This window comes from Notamacropus eugenii, chromosome 2, assembly GCF_028372415.1.
Source record: "Notamacropus eugenii isolate mMacEug1 chromosome 2, mMacEug1.pri_v2, whole genome shotgun sequence".
NCBI classification, from domain to species: Eukaryota; Metazoa; Chordata; class Mammalia; order Diprotodontia; family Macropodidae; genus Notamacropus; species Notamacropus eugenii.
In genome coordinates this window covers 242,841,204-242,856,480 of record NC_092873.1, presented here as the reverse complement: position 1 = coordinate 242,856,480, position 15,277 = coordinate 242,841,204, and the positions used below count along the sequence as shown (strand labels likewise).

Below are 15,277 nucleotides of genomic sequence, written 5' to 3'. Positions count from 1 at the left end.
TCTGATTACAGGTATATTCAAATCAACATTTAGAAAAGTTCTAGTCTGAGGAGAGGATGTTGTACCAAAGACATTTGGCATTTCTTCCCCTTTGCTTCCTAGAATAGAGGGGAATAAGTGGATTCCTTTGATGATGCCAATTTTCTGGACATTAAGGGATTTGTCACAGACTTGGACTTCTAAGCTGTTTTGCTGATTACTGTATGAGAAGCAACTATATACATAAATACACATATAATTATATGCCAAATATATATATGTACACATACATATACACAATAAAGTTTGTCTCTTTCAATTAAGGCTGCTACATATATGTGAGCATGTGTATGTGAATGTGCAGTTATACAGATTCACATATTAAGCATATTCATCATCTTTGACAAAAGAATTCATGAAATATTACTTCAAAGAAGTCAACTAAAGCATCCAGAGAGGAAAACAATCAGCATCTCCTTTTGGCTGGCTTAATCATAAGGTTTCAAGTCTCACCTCACATGTGTGGAAAATCTTGCAAACAAACTAGAAGTGGCAACGTACACAGACCCATAGTTTTGTCTTATACCAGGTGTCCTAAAAGTCTTAATGCAGTCACACTGATGGTCTAAGACTGCACTAAAACTTTTGGGACAGTGTGCGATTATGCCTATTAAAATGACTGACATAAGAAATACAAATGAAGACCTCACAATTACTATGGAATGTAGTATTCACAACCTTATTCTGTGTGTAACCCAAAAAAAGCCCCACATTTTCTGGGCAATGTTATCACCTAAAAGAAGATATTTGAGTACTTGAAAATTTATTTGCATTATAGAAGTAAGACTTAAAACCACAGAAAGGAGACTAGTAATACAAAAATAACAGAAAAAACCCCTTCCACTCATGCTGAAATAGAACAATTCCCTTGAAGGTGATGACCAGAATTTGAGATTAAATGGAATAAATTCTTCAAAATGAGACAGAATTGTGCGTGTGCATGCAAACATGCAAAATTGTGTAACCATATGTATATCTCATCATAATGTATAACTAGATATCTCATCATAACGTGTCATCATTTTACTCATTAAACCCTGATGCAGGTTTATTTTAGTCCTGTTTGATTAGCCCAAAAAAAGGTCTTCATAATAGACAATTCAGGAATGCAAAATTGTTCTTGGCAACAAAACTAAATTTTATTCTTATTTGCATGAAGAATGACATGTCCCACAGAGCACTTTCTGTACTTCCCCGATGCACTCTGTCTATGGAATAACAAATATCACATAACCAAAAAGTTTGTTAAATAGTAGATGAAACCGTGTATGCAAAATGCTTTATAAATGTCAGCTATGTTTATTGTTTATAATCTTATGATTATAGTTCACTGCATGTGTCTTAAATTCTTACTTTACTATATGTACCATGTGGTCTAGAGCTCATGCCACTTTGTTAGTCCCTCAAAAAATGTTCTGCACGCAGGGAGGGATTAATAAATGTTTACTGAGTTGGAATGAATTGCTCTACCTTCTCTAGTTCATGGAGTCATAATGATGTTTACCTTTCAGCAAGGGTGAAAAACAACCCTGGAATAAATGGTCCAATCTTCAAAGATACAGCAAAATACAACCATTTCAGACAGTATCACTAAATTCTGAAAGCGAAGAGGACGCAATTCTGGTTTCTCAGAGGATCAAAAGCAACAGGTTCTAGCCTTGTCTGGGAACTTGAATTAAATATTGTTAATGATGACATATTACTAAAACACCATAAAAATATAAACCTTCAATTTCCCTTTTGTATTTATTATTTGTTTTTCCCTTTTTGTTCCTTATATACTGTAATCTTGTTTCATTTCATACATCATGCCATAATAATAAGTGTTTTTTTAAAGACTACAGAATATTAAACCATGAAGGAACCCAACTAAATTACAATATAATGCTAAGGCTCCTCGGTCCTCTTTTTTTCTCCATCCTATTCTCTCAGTGGATAAAAGCTCTGTGGCACAATGAAAAGAGAGATGGTCTTAAAGGTATGAAGAACTGCTTAGGGGTGTTTCTCTGATATTTAGAGGTTCTGTAACTCTGGAAAAGTCATTTAACCTCACTGTAAGTTGCAGAAAAGGTGCCTACCTGCATCAGTCAAGATAGTTTTCAGGAGCTCCCCCAATGGAATCACAGGTTCAGGTCCTCTCCCTATATTGCCATCCTCTTAGTGATCTCACCAGCTCCCATTGCCTCAAAAATCACTTTGCTGTAAGTAATTCTCACATCTCTATATTCTCATTCCTGAGCTCTGCTTCTGCATGACCAACTACCCTTTAGATAATTTTCTTGTAGCTATTTCAAACTCAACATGTCCAAAACAAAACTTATTCTCCTCATAAAACCCATTTCTCATTCTATTTTTCCTGATTCTGTACAGGCAAATACTTTTCTTACAGATATCCAAGTTCTCAACCTCGATATCATTAGCAATTCTTTATTCTTTCTCTCCCCCATAATAACAAATCTCTAAAATACCAAGCATTTCTTGCACCTTTCCATTTCTCTCCATTCACATCACAACCATTGTAGACCCAGTCATCATCATCTCTCACCCTGACTATTGCAACAGGAAGGATCCTGATTGATCTCTCTGCTTCCAGTCTTCCTCCATAGAATCCATTTTCCATAAAGATATCAAAATAGTATTCCTAGTGCTCATGTGTGAATAAGTCATTCTCTTGTTTAAGAAGCTCCTCTGACTCCTTATTTATTATCAAATAGAAATACTCCTTTCAGCAATTAAAGCCCTTAGTAATTTGGCACCAGCCATCTTTCCAACCAAAATTCTCTACTTGCTATTCCCTTTAAATGAGACTCATTTTCTCATTTTGATGACTTTTGCACTCTTGTCTCTCTGGCCTGGAAGGTACATCTCTACTTTTTAGATTCTGTAACTTCAGGGTTTCACTCAAATGCCAACTCCTACATGAGGTCTTTTTAAAGATCCTTTGAGTTGTTAGGTCTCTTTGTTCTGTACATACATGGACATATATACATAGACATATCCACACACATATATATTCTCTTCACATATATATTCTCTTTACTTATTTCTAAATGTACTATTTCTCCCCAGTAGAATGCAAAATTTATAAAGACAATTTTGGTTTAGTCTTTGGATCACCAGTTAGCGTATGGTTGGCAACTAATAAATGTTTACTGTAGTCAGGAATATGATGTTGGACTATTTGTACCCAAGGGATATAATTTTTCTCTAAATACTGAGGGGAGTTATGGTACAAAAATGCTTTGTAATCAGATTTAATTATTTTAATCAACTAATGAAATATGTTTCAAATACCCTTGGGCTCAGAATTGTAATGGATACTGTAAGGAATACCAGAAAATTATTTGAGAAAACCCATAATCTCCTAACTTTGGGCATGCATGCTTTTTTGCTATGGAAAGAAAATAGCCTTTATCATTCTGTGGACCTATATTCAGATCATCTCCCCAAGGACTGCAGGATAAAAGAGGTTTGATGGAGAATACATATTGTACTTAGGAAACTATGTTAGTACTTACTCAGATTTAAGTTTTCAAAGAATGGTAATCCTCTGAAAAGTGGAGGATTACAGATGGTCAGTTTTCATGTGTTATATCCCTTAAGAAGTTAGGCCACATAAATCTGGTGTTTTTCATGTTGTCCATATTTCAGTATTAACTTACCTGTTGAAATGGTAGATGTCTTGTATGTTTCCAAAAAGGGCGGATCTTTCTTCAGCCCCCAGAGAAAGCCGGGATTGGTCTTTGATACAATCAAGATAATCCTGTGAAATCAATGAGAGGGATACCTTAAAAACTCCTGTCCTTTTCAATATCTAGAATGGAGTTATCTTTAATTATGTAAGAAGAATCCTTCATATCAGTTTCAAACTGTCATTTCAGTAATGCATGTAGTAATTCTACTGTGAGAAAATAGTCATTCTTTTATTAAAGATAACAATACTTACCTGTTCCCTGACCTCAAGAAAATAAGAGATAAATTAAATAGTGAATAACACGAATAATATGTATGTTTATATATCCACCTGCAGAAAACTGTATGTAGACTTCGCTGACATTGTGACTGTATAATAGCCACAATTAATTAGGTCAAAGTTTTTTCATAACAAAATATTATTTCTTTGAATGATTAATGATATTCTCCAATGCAATTCTGCAATAGTTAAAAATCAATTTGTTTTCAAATTAATCTTCAATAAATAAAAATTCTCAAAAGTCTTTCACTCAAACATTCATTTACAAATGAACAACATGTTTTGTTAAGTGATACACCTCAGCATGATATACTTTAGGTGTTGGTTTGGTTATAAGTATATAACATTTAATGAAACATGAGTCAGTCAACTTCAAAGATTTTTTTCTCTGATATAATAAAAGTTTCTGTACAAAACCTGGATTTCCATAAGGGTTTCGATTCACAGTGGGTTGAATTTTATCTGTCTGAACTTAGAAACTCTATCTGAGCTGCTGAGATGGAGGAAAACTGTTCCCCCAATACCTATGTCTGAGGGTACTAGTCAAAAGAGCTCATAATGAAATGTCCCCCAGTAATGTTTGCAAAAGAACTCTGCAGGAGGAAGGAAAAAAATAAAGGAAAAAGTGAAAACAGCTGAAATAACGTAAAATGAAAAATAAATAAAACCCCCTACCCTGAGCTGAACAATGTAGTATGGCATTCAACCAAGGGCAACATAACATTCCATGGCCCCTCACTTTGAGGAAGTAACCCCATGAAATGTCAACTAGAGCATGAAAATCTTTACACCATAACTGCATTCCAAAGTCTGATAGCAAACACAATAATATTCTGATACACCAGTGAAAGCAAAATTGAAACTTAAGTACATCACACAGTTGTTTCTCATACCCTTCTATAATCAACACTCATTATCTCAATTTCTGATGAATTCCTCAAATAAGAGTAGCTTTTCTTAACTTTGCCAAAAAGAATACCTGCTTGAAAATCAGAGAGTTGGACAGCAATGCTACCCAGAGACTTCAGTGATAACCAAAGCTCTCTCTCCAAATAGGAAAGCTAGCTCTTCCTTCTTGCCATCCCAATGCAACCTCAAGGAGCCCACATGGTCATTGAACAATGTTTGCATAATGAATAATGAGAACAAGGTCCTGGGGCTTCTCAGCCTTCTGACGTTTTGTCTGCATCTCAGCAACCAGGCAAAGGAAGTCAACAGCCTCAGGAGTCTGTGGAGTCAAGAGTGTAAATGCTACAAACTCCAGCACCAGCAGGACCTCATCTGACTTTCCTTTGGGTTTGTAATTATTTGAGTAGTGGACCTTAATTACCAAAGCAGAATAAAACTGAATTCAAAAGCAAAGACTAAGCAAGGGGTGTGCGTGTGCGTGCGTGCGTGTGTGTGTGTGTGTACAGTTATACTGTGAAAGGCACCATCATTTGAAGGCTTTGAGTCTAAGTACTGACTGACAGTTTGTTGAAAAACACAAGATAGGTGAAATTTTAGCATACTTCCAAATGTCTTCTTTTACTGAATGGTAAATTGTATGAGGTAGAAAATTAGAACTTAAGCAAATGATTAAATTTTAACTTAATAGCATCTTATTTTAAGGAGCTTACTAACAGCTCGTAGGATGGCACATACAGATCAATATCAATGTCGCTGTCATCCTCCTCCTCATCATTAAGGATTTACTAAGCACTTCCTCTGTGCCAGGCACTGTGCTAAGCATTGGGAAGGTAAAGAAGGATGAAGACAGAATCCCAGCCCTCAAGGAGCTCCCATTCTAATAGAGACAACAGGCATACAAGACATACACCGTATAAATGGAGAGTAATCTCAGAAGGAAAAAAAAACTGCACAATCTATTTCCTCTACATTATCATTTTAAAGCTTCAAATTTTATTTTTTAACCAGGTCAACTTAGTTCACTTTACCAAATGGCCTTAATTGTTTTTCAGATATTTCTTGGCCATTCAAACCTGGGGTGTTTTCCAAGAGTTTGGGGGGGCTGGTATTTGGACTAGCTGTTAGCAGGATTAGGTCAGCAAGTTCAGGTCTGCTAAAGATTTCATTGGTCTGCTGATTAATATAAGATGAAAGTTCAGATTGACTAATCTCTCTAGTTTCTTTCAAGTCTGACTTTTTTATGACTCCCCCAAATTAAATATAAAGTGCCTTTAGCTAAGCAGGGCCAGTACAAACATCATAAGACAAGATGAGACACAACAAGGTCTAGTTCAGAGGTTCTTTTTGGGAGTATGGACTTCTTCATCAGTTTGAAGGATGATTGTGGTCTCCCTTCTTTGAATAATGTTTTTAGATGCATAAAATAATAATGCATAGGATTACAAAGAAAACCAATTATACTGAAATATAGTTACTAAAATATACATATCTTTTTTTAAAAGCCCACAGATCCCAGGTTAAGAATCCCTGATCTAGTTATATTGAATTCCACTGCCTGGGTCCCAGGACAGCTGCAGAAAGCTATAGAAGGAAAACTAATCCTCCCTTCTCACTTGAACTTCAAGGTTTGCTAGATTTGTAGGAACCAGATATTAAATTCCTCATGTGAGGAAAGGATTGAGTTAAAGAGTACTAAGAATTTCAAATAGGGCTAGGGACAAAGAACCATGGCTCCCCTCCAACAAATCATGGCCCACCTCCAAGTGAAAAGACTTCAAAACACCAAAGCCTATAGTATAGAGAAACTGTATTAAAAGAATGCTTATTTTCTGAAATTGTTCAGAGCCTAGAGTGCTAGGAATCCAACTTTATGAAAGCCCACAGCTGAAAGCAGATCAAAGTTGTATGGTCACAACTTGCTCCCTTCACCAATCCTAATTAAGTCTTTTAAATATGATACTTTAGCCCTAAATCAGTTACTGAAAACTACTACAGAACATACTATATTAACAGTTGTAATCATCTGAAACCATAATGAAAGGTTTCAGCTCCCAGATAACAGTCCATGCTGTATGCTTAATGACAGTACAGAAACCAGAGAAATTTATTGGCCCAAAGTCACATCACTTACTGACTTCATTTGCTTCTTGTCAGTCCTTGTGGTTATTTCACTTTCAGGAACAAATTCTATGAAAAATCATAATGAATTTCCCAGTTTTTTCTCATCAACCACTTTTTTTGTTAAATATGGAACTTCTAGTTACTGGAAATATTTAAGCAGAGATTGGATGTCCACCTGTCAGGGGTGCTAGAGAAGATGTTTCTTGTAGAAAAAAAATTCTATGAGAAAAGTTGCTAAAATGTGTCATCACACCCTTTGACTCAAGGAGGTCAATGACAAGACAGAAATGTCTTATATATACCAAAATATTCCTTCTATCACTCTGTAGTAGCAAAAACAAAATAACAAAAACTGGAAACAAAGTAAGTACACACTTTAGGATGAAATGCTGAACGACTATGGTATGTGAAATAATTGAATATTATTGTGTGAAATGATGAATATAAGATATTCTGAGAAATATGGGGAAAACTGGACTGAATGGATGCAGAGTCAAAAAAATCAGAACCAGGAAAACTATATAAATAATCACCACAATAGGGTACATGAAAACAACACTAAAACACATTAAAAATCAGATTATTGCCATGAGTAGTCTTTTTTTTTTTCTTTCTAAAAGATCAATAAGGAATTAGGGTAGCTAGGTGGCACAGTGGATAAAGTACTGGATCTGGAGTCAGAAAGACCAGAGTTCAAATGCAGCCTCAGACACTAGTTGTGTGACCTTGGCCAAGTCACTTATTCCAGTTTGTCTCAGTTTCCTCATCAGTAAAATGAGCTGGAGAAGGAAATGGTAAGCTACTATAGTATCTCTGCCAAGCAAACCTCAAATTTGGTCACTGAGAGTCAGGCACAACTGAAATCACTTAACAGCAACAACAAATAATGAAATATATTTTCTTCCTCTCAGTAGAGAGATACCAAAATGTAACATACTCTGTCAGAAGCAGTTGTGTTCGTTGGTTCTGCTTAACTGGAATCATCCATTGCACAAAAAAAAAATAAGCCCAAAGCACCAGTAAAAAGGTTAAATAGGTTAAGAAGACTTAGAGTTCCTTCCAATTCTACCATTCTAAAGACATTTCATTCTGAAATAATTTGCTTCCTCACTCTATTCTGAAATTATACTTAAATATGTATATGTGTAGATTGAAATAGTACAATGTCTCTATGGGTTCATAAATTCTAGAGTTTCTTCAAATGATGCCAATCACAAACCATCTGTGATGACTCCTCATATCATTTTCATCCATGTCTTCCCAAGACTGCCACAGGGAATGACTGAACCTGCTAGAGGTCTTGTTTACCTTCTCCCAAAATCATACTCTGCTTCCAGCTGTCAGCCCTTACCCTTGCCATATGATTAGTCAATCTTTCCTACCATTTCTTGATAACATCCTTTTTACTTGTTATTCTTGAGAGTTGCCAGTTTACTATATGTTACAGCCTGCTAGTATTCACTATGGGCCTTTCCACTGCTTTCTGCATGATGTATTTTAAAGTCTGCAAGGGCACTGATATCCCAAGTCTTGATGCTGTGCAGCAGCGCTGGTGAAATGTCTGTCTTGAAAAGATGAGCCTTTGTTGTCATTGGAAGTTTGGGGTAGGAAAAAGAGCTTTGCAATTTTCTGAAAGTAGTCCAGTTTATTCATATATTCTTGTCCAACTCTGGGCCCAGGTCATTGTCCATCTGCATTTTTTGTCCCAGAAAGAATATGCTGCTGAACAAGTTTGTTATGTTGTCTTATTCAGATGTATGCTGAAATGTGGGCAACAGACATTCTTCATTTCTGAGTGATCTGACAGATCAAACCTTTTTGAGTGATTACAAATCTTTACCAGGAGCCTCTGCTCTTGGGGCTTGATGAAATCAATGTATTATCACCTGCACACAGGAGTATCCAGAGGACCTCACCATTCATGGAGAATTAATCGCTCCTCAGTCAGGATTACGTACTGAATCTCCTTCATCAAAGTGGAAAATTCTTTTGGTAAGCCTATATCTTCCTGTTTTACACTTTGTCTGATATATACCATCAGAAAATTACTAAATAGAGTTCTTTCTGTGATTTTTCCAAAGAATTCTGAATGACCTTGCTATATAGAAGGGAAATACTTTGTTGTAAAAGGGTCTGCAAGTCTTATTTTTTTTTGTTGTTGAGTTGAACACTTTTTCACAATCAACAAACAATAAACACAATTGGAAGGTGAGATCCTTCTGGTCAAAGAACTTGTCTTAACCTTTCTTCGTATCATTCCTTAGTAGAGTGCCTGGACATAATTAAATGATTGTTGCCTGATAATGGGATTTTATATCCTCTATATCTTTCATATTAAATGTGGTCCATGATTAAATGTTATTTTGTGAAAGGCTATTTGTTCCCTAGAAATACCTTCATCAAAGCTGTCCTCCATATGTATAGAGTTGACCCTCATGAAGACTGACAATTGATTATTATACTGAAATATTAGCAACAAATATTTGCAAAAAGACCACTACAAAATTACCAACACTGTTTGTTGATTGCAAAATAGTAGAGAAACTATATGAAAAGCTTGGTAAGACCCTGCAAATCAAATTAGCATACACTCTGATAATTAGTGGCAACTTCAATGTAAAGAAAGGAAAAAGGCAAAGATAGAGAGATAAATGCAGAAAAGCATAAATGTTCAAGAGAAAGTAAAAAGAGAAGACAAAGACTTGTAGATTATACAGAAGACTCTCTCCTTTATATTGCAAATATTTTCTTCAAAAAAAAAAGGATTAGTAGATGTTGACCATGGATCACACCAAATAATTCACAAAGAATGAAATTTAGGAACATTTAACAGACAGGAAAAGACTTACTATTCATATGGGAGTTATCCTTGAGTGAGCTGTCTGTTCATAGTCAGACCACTGACTCATAAGAACTAAAATAAGAATTTATAATAAACAAGAAAAAAGAATAGCAATGAGAAAAATACATGGAATATAATTAAGATGATTCAACTCTGAATTATTTAAATAAGCTATTGAAAAATTAAAATAAAACAGGAGTAGGAGAGTGGGCTATATTGCTCTGGGGATTTTGGGACGACAGAAAGGACATTGATACTGATTATAAATTCATCCAGAATTTAAACCAATACAAATAACCTACTACACAAAGAGACTGAAAGATAAATGCATACAGAGCATAGCCTACTTAATATGCTTGTAATTTGTGATTATAAACGTGGTCTAGTATCTTTTCTCCCACTTGACAACTTTTCTGAATCTTCCTTTTGTAAATTTCTCCTATCTTTTAAAAAAGGTAAATTACTAACTTCTCTCTTTTCTCATTTACTTCCATATTTATGAAGACTTCATTTCATTTTCCCCAATAATTTCCCTCCTTGGCCTTCAGACAAGCTTTTCTTGAGACTAGGTTGTTAAAGGATTCTCATTTTATTCATTAATTCTGTGGGGTCAGTTTTCAATACTAATGATCTTTTGACTCTGATGTCTAAGACACTCTTGAGGATTCCCTCATTGTTATCCCTCTTTAGTCAAGGATAATGTGAGGCAGTGGAAAGAATACTGTACTTGAAGTCAGAAGACCTGGATTTGAGTCCTGCTATGGTTACTTACTAGGTATGACCTGTGGCAAATTATGAAATTTCTTACCAAAGCCCTCAGTTTCGTAAATAAGATGATCTCAAAGGTCAAGTAGTCTATATGTCTACAGTCACAATATTTGCTCTAGGAAGCAATCAATAGACTTTTTTAAGGACTTATTTTAGCCAGGTACTATGATAGGTGCTAGAAATACAAATATAAAAGTGAGACAATCTCTGCTCTGCGCTCAAGGATTTTCCATAGTGCTAAGCCATTTGTTTTATCCAAAACATCCTTACCCCTGTACCTCATCTCCAGGAGTATTGCACTAATAAATTCTCTTCAATTATTTGTGGGTTTAACCCAGATCTTTTTAGGTGATTGTATTCTTGATTACTGATACTTTATTAGTGATTTTCACTATTATGTGTAAAGTTTCACTGAAGCAATATGCTGTCATTATTAAAGCCTTAAATAATGGTTGAATTTTTTAGATGAACAGATTTCAGAGAAAGTCCCTTTTAATCAGGATGTAGTCCATATAGTAGAACCATTAGTTTATACTAAATATATCTACAGTAAGCTTTATGTGTTTAAATTTTTTCATAGTTCTTATACAAACCTAGCTTAAACCGATTTTGTTTTAAAAATATTTTTCTTTTTCATATTTCTGTTCCATACCATTTTCTTATATATCTTTTGTGTTAGTGTTTTCAGTCTTCCTTTATCCAGTTCAGATTAAAGTGATGCTCATGGGATATTCATTTGCCCAACCCTTTCTCCGTGTTTGTATAGTTGTCATCTTATACATCCCTATTGTATGAGATTGTAAGTTCCCTTCCCTTTCTTCTCCTTTCCTTCCCATTTCCATCTCCTAAGATTATAAGAACAAGGAAAAATAATACACTTCCAGACCCTGTGCCTATCTTATTGAAATTAGGAACTTTGAAAATATTAGGGTTCTGAGAGGACACTTGCTTCTTCCTCTATGAGCATGTAACAGTTTGTATTCACACAGTCCCTTTCAATTGAACCTTTCTATGTTTGTTTTCTGTGTTTCTTTTTCCAAGAATCTATTCAGTTCTGGTCTTTTCATCAAGAATGCATGGAAATACTACATTTTATTAAAAGTCCATATATTCTTCTATAGGATTATATTCATTTTTACTGAATAGATTATTCTTGGTTTTAAGCCATTATCTTTTGAAAGACTGTATTTCCAATCTTTCTCTTCTATAAGATGTAGCAGTCAAATCTTGTGTGATCCTGATTGTAGCTCCTTAGTATTTAAATACTTTATTTTTGGCTGCTTATGATATTTTTTTTTTACTTTCTACTTTTCAACTTGCCCTCAGGTTCTAGGATATCTGGACAGTTATCATTTATGATTTCTGGAAATATAGCATCCAAGCTTTTTTCTCCTTTTGTGGAAGTAGGTCATAGTTTTCAGGTAGTTTAATGACTATCAATTTATTTTGCAGTGCAGTTATTTTTGACAATATATATTTTGCATATCTTTTAGTTTTTAAAATCTTTTGATTTTATTTTAATATTTATTGTTATCTCGTGCTATCTAATATCAATAATCTATAATACAATCACCTAAAAAGATCTGGGTTAAATCCACAAATAACTGAAGAGGATTTATTACAGCAATTTTCTGCTTGGTCTATTCTAATTTTCAGATAATCAATTCTTTAATAATATTTGCCATCATGTCATCTAGAATGTTAATTCTCTTTGCCACTTTTTCTTCCCTAATTATTCCGTTTTCAATCTCTTTTTTCATTTCTTCCAGGTACTGTTATAGTCCTTATGGCTAGGATTTGCTTTTTTACTACTTGGGCTTGTGAAATTACTTTCTTCTTTTGGATTTACTTTTCTCCGTCGAAGATGTTTCTTCATTATGTTGAATGTTTGTTTGTTTGTTTTCTGTTTACTCATATCTTTACCCTCAGTTTCTGGATTTGGGGCATATGCTTATGTCAAGTTCTACTCCTATATTCCTGGAGGGTGTGCATAGACCCTGACTGATCCAGGTTCCTTTGGGATACTGTTCTGGTTTTGTCTCCTGCCTTAGATGGGGGACCCTTTGGTAGCCCTGCACTGGACTGAGGCCCTGGTCTAGTCTTATTTTCTACCAAAGAGGGGACACCTTTGGATCACCTACATTGGGAGCTAGTCTGGAATAGACTGGGACCTCCTACCTGTCAATGCCCAATTGATCTGGACCTATCTCCTGCCTGCATAGGGATGAAGCTCTTGTGATCCTCACAAGTTTGACATTTTCTTTATAACCTTATATAGGTTACTGATAGGCTCATTAGTCTCCTCATGTCTATGATGGAGGGACTAAAGTAGATCTTGTATTCCTCACAGAGGGCCTGCCTGCTGCTCTAGCCATTTCTTTGAGGTGGGAATAAGCTGTTTCAGTTTCTCCTTCCAACTACCCTAGTTTTTCTCTAATTTAGGATCCTGCCGGAATCAGGTAGTTTGTTTTTTTTTTAAATACAGACCTAGACAATTCGGAACAAGTTATAGCTGATTCTCTTTGTTTTTATTATTGTAACTGTGTGCATTTTTACAATGTTGCTGGTGTGTTTTGGGGACCTAATATCCTATCACCTTCCCCCAATTTTCAGCTCAAATTTATTGTGCTATCTTGGATTCCAAGTTTCCCAAAGCACTGGGCATGCATCAATCTACTACTCAGCTAATCATTTCATATAGAAGCAAATAAGAGAATATTTGTTAAGTATTTTGCAAATCTTAAAGCATTTTGTAAAGATCAGCCATTATTGCTGCTGCTGCTGCTGCTGTTGCAGAAGAGCTCATCTCAATCTACTGGGAACTTTTAAAGAACAAAGATTATATATGATTATAAGTGATAACACATAGAACATGCTCAGTAAATACTCATTGGCTTACAGAACTTCCTTCTACCTTTAAAATGTCAAAACTAGCCTTGGAGATAGACCTACGAAAGAATGTTTAATAAGTTTCATGGAGAAAAAGGAGATAGGAAGGGTACAGGATGAAAGAAAAGAGAACATATCTTGTAGTTAGTCCCCTCTAATAAATCACATAGGTGAATTTCCTTTCTCTAGTCTTTGGAAAAATATCTAGCTTCCAGTCATTCTCCCCATTGGTCTTTATATAGCAATGCAAATGTGAGAAAGAGTAAGTCGCACACAAAAAAAATATGGGAATTTAGAATGCCTGATCTCTCTGCCAGAATACAAAGGTTTTCTGTATAGAAACACTGCTTTATCTGCATATGTGTGAGAATATTGCTGTACATACACACACAAACACACACAAAATATGAATCTCACAGGGAATTGTATTGAAAATACCATCTGTAGCAAACAGGATAAAATCTTCCTGTCAGTGTGTTTTAACAGCAAGTCTCAGGCTAGAAGCCAGTAACAATTACTTTCCTGATATTCTATTTGACCCTAAGCAAATTTGCATTTCTGTGGTGGAAGTCTCCTATGCCCTGTTACTGTTGACCTTATTTTTAAAAAAAGATAAGAAAATGATTACAAATATTCTGTGATATTTGGATGAATAGTTATAACAAATGTATCCTAATCTCCCATCTTTATTTATTTTGTATTATAAAAGCAACACCATATTTGGGGAAAACTCAGATTAAGTGCCAATTGAACAGAACTGAAAGGACGCATAGATTTGGAATGGCAGTAGGTTTGGAATCACCGATTCACTGATTTATAGTTGGCTGGATTGGAATCCTCTAACCCCAAATCCAGTGTTCTTTTCACTAGACTGCTATGTCTCAAGTCTGAGTTTGACATTTCCTTTGTAACCTTGTATGGGTAACTTACAGAAGCTTTAGTCTGCTCATGTCTATGATGGAGGGACTAAAGCAGGTCATTGTTGAAGTTCTTTGGAATTCCTATGATTCTGTGAAAAGCTTGTTACTAAACCAGCCATAAGAAATGAAGCAGAATCCTTTGTAGCAGTGTTTGGCACCTATGGCATTCCACGATTACCCTAAGGAAGGAAAAAATCATTGATCAGACGTCACCCAGTCACTAATTGCTCTGGGAGCAATTGCTGTGGTCTGTCTCTTTTTATCCAGCCATCTTTTGGTGTTTTTCTTAAAGTGGGTTTTAATATCTTGTCTACTGGGCATGTTGGTTGCTTTCAGTGACCTAACCTTCCCTCCCTTTACTGATTTGTAATCAGCAACTTTAAACTGTATTCAAAGAGGAATGCTGAGGTTTTCTGATTCTGCAGGGCGGTCAAAATAGATAAACGTTCTACTTGTTTGCCATCAGATGACCCACTTTTCTGTTAGGGTCAAAAATCAAAAATAATTGCTATAATGGTCAGGAAGCACAGTAACCTCATCCTGCTACAGCTCTAATTTCTGTTCTGTTTAAAACCTCATATGAACTGTTTCCTTACCTAACATGAAGTTCAAAATTCACCGAAGCCGACAGACACCCATAATTGTCAAAGGGGAGAAGGGAGGTGCCTCCTTACAGAGGTAGAGAGGTAATGTCTTGGCAAAATTCTAAACAAGAGAAAATCAGGAACTGAATCATCTCAATTATAACTATGAGGCTGGTAGGATAACTTGAAACATGATGATTAAAGAGAAATTAAATAAAACCTCTGATGGGCA

At 35.3% G+C, this 15,277-nt stretch overlaps 1 protein-coding gene across 4 annotated transcripts in view; it reads right to left on the bottom strand.

Moving 5' to 3' along the window:
* The window catches only part of PLEKHG1 (pleckstrin homology and RhoGEF domain containing G1), a 286,940-nt gene that overhangs the window by 47,100 nt on the left and 224,563 nt on the right, over nt 1-15,277 (bottom strand). For all 4 annotated transcript variants that reach the window (XM_072643694.1, XM_072643693.1, XM_072643696.1 and 1 more), the window contains one exon: nt 3,702-3,802. In XM_072643694.1, the coding sequence (XP_072499795.1) occupies nt 3,702-3,802 (101 nt within the window). The remainder of the gene's footprint in view (nt 1-3,701; nt 3,803-15,277) is intronic.